The sequence below is a fragment of the Myotis lucifugus genome, unplaced genomic scaffold (genome assembly GCF_000147115.1).
Source record: "Myotis lucifugus unplaced genomic scaffold, Myoluc2.0 scaffold_28, whole genome shotgun sequence".
NCBI lineage: Eukaryota > Metazoa > Chordata > Mammalia > Chiroptera > Vespertilionidae > Myotis > Myotis lucifugus.
The window spans coordinates 3,172,648-3,174,071 of NW_005871076.1; the positions used below are offsets into that span (position 1 = coordinate 3,172,648).

General features: G+C 45.3%; 1 protein-coding gene across 1 annotated transcript in view; it reads right to left on the reverse strand.

Moving 5' to 3' along the window:
• Positions 1 to 1,424, reverse strand: part of ARHGAP26 (Rho GTPase activating protein 26) — a 406,595-nt gene that overhangs the window by 259,435 nt on the left and 145,736 nt on the right. The window contains 1 exon segment of the mRNA XM_006086413.2: positions 390 to 468. Coding sequence (XP_006086475.1) covers positions 390 to 468 — 79 coding nt within the window.

The following is a 1,424-nucleotide window of genomic DNA, read 5'->3' on the forward strand; positions in this document are numbered from 1 at the left end:
TCTTAGGATCATTTATCCATAAAATGGGATTGAAATAATGCTTTGCATCCTACTCATGGAGGTATCAATAAATATCAGTGAACCAAACTGGACTCTGCCTCCTCTAAGAGCCTTAAGGGTGCTACAACTGTCTCAGTGAAGGGGAGTTCTGGTAAAGTGTCATGCAGAACCCACACCTCAGAGAGAGAGGCCGCAGCTCAGGGCCTGCACCCAAACAGAAGCAAGATCTACATATACAAGCATCAGCCGAGGAATGAAAAACTCCCTCTGGTACATGAGTCTCGAGACCCCCAAGGCACTGGTGCACCAGCAACAATCATACTGCACTAGGGAAGCAACAAACAACTCAGGACCTTTATTCCTGCTCTACTTCCCTGAATTGTACTTACAGGCTCCCGGCCATCCATGGCTTCCATCCAGAGCCTCCGGTCCTCCTCCGACAGAGCCTGCATGGTGATAACCCCTGGCCTGCGGAGATAGAAAGACAAGGATATGAAGCTAGGTAGAGAGATCCTGACGAAGATGAACTTAAAGAAACACCCACGCCTCAGAATGAGAGATCCCTGGAGATAACAAGGAAGAGAGGCACACCTCTTGGCTTTTCTGAGCCATCTTCCTGTCTCAGAAAGCAAAGGCCTGGTCCTAAATTCCTCTCTATAAGCCCATGTGCCCAGGGAGGTAGGAAGAAACACAGAAGATATGGCTCTACTCACAGAGAAGGACACGGAGAAGTAAAGAGATGCTTTTAGACCTTGTTTGTTCCTTGCGATCTTATTCATTCCTGTTCTCCAAAATGCTTCACAGAGTGATTAAGGGGAAAACATCCAAGCTGGAGAAATTTGGGTCTCCTAATAGCTAGTTCAATGCTTCTTAACTGCTTTTGACATGGAGAACTTTTATGGGAGGTAATCAGCTTTTTAATTATGCTTATATCTAATCTATATTTATTTTTGCTGTTTTTTGTTCATCCCTCCCCTCACTGGGAGGGATATTTTTTTCCATTTGATTTTTTGGTAGGAGAGGGATATAAAGGAAAAGAGGGGAGGGAAAAGAGAGAGAAAAGAAAACATTCAAATGTGGGGAGACATCAAACTGGTTTGCCCTCCCCACACATGCCCCCAACCTGGGCTGGGAATGGAATCTGCAACCCAGGTACATGCCATACACTGGGAACTGAATCCGAGACCCTTTGGTGGGCGGCGCTGACTAATGCTCTAACCATTTAGCAACACTGACCAAGGCAAATGGATAGTATTTTTTAAGGGAAGACTTGCCATGTCAGATGGTAAAGTCTTTACATGCATTTGCTCTTTCACCCTCTCATTGAAATCTGCTTGTTCTTTCAAACTGAGCACAAACCCTCCAGAAAGCATGCACACAATATCAATGGTGTTTGTGGAGTTCCCACTACAAATGGCACTCCA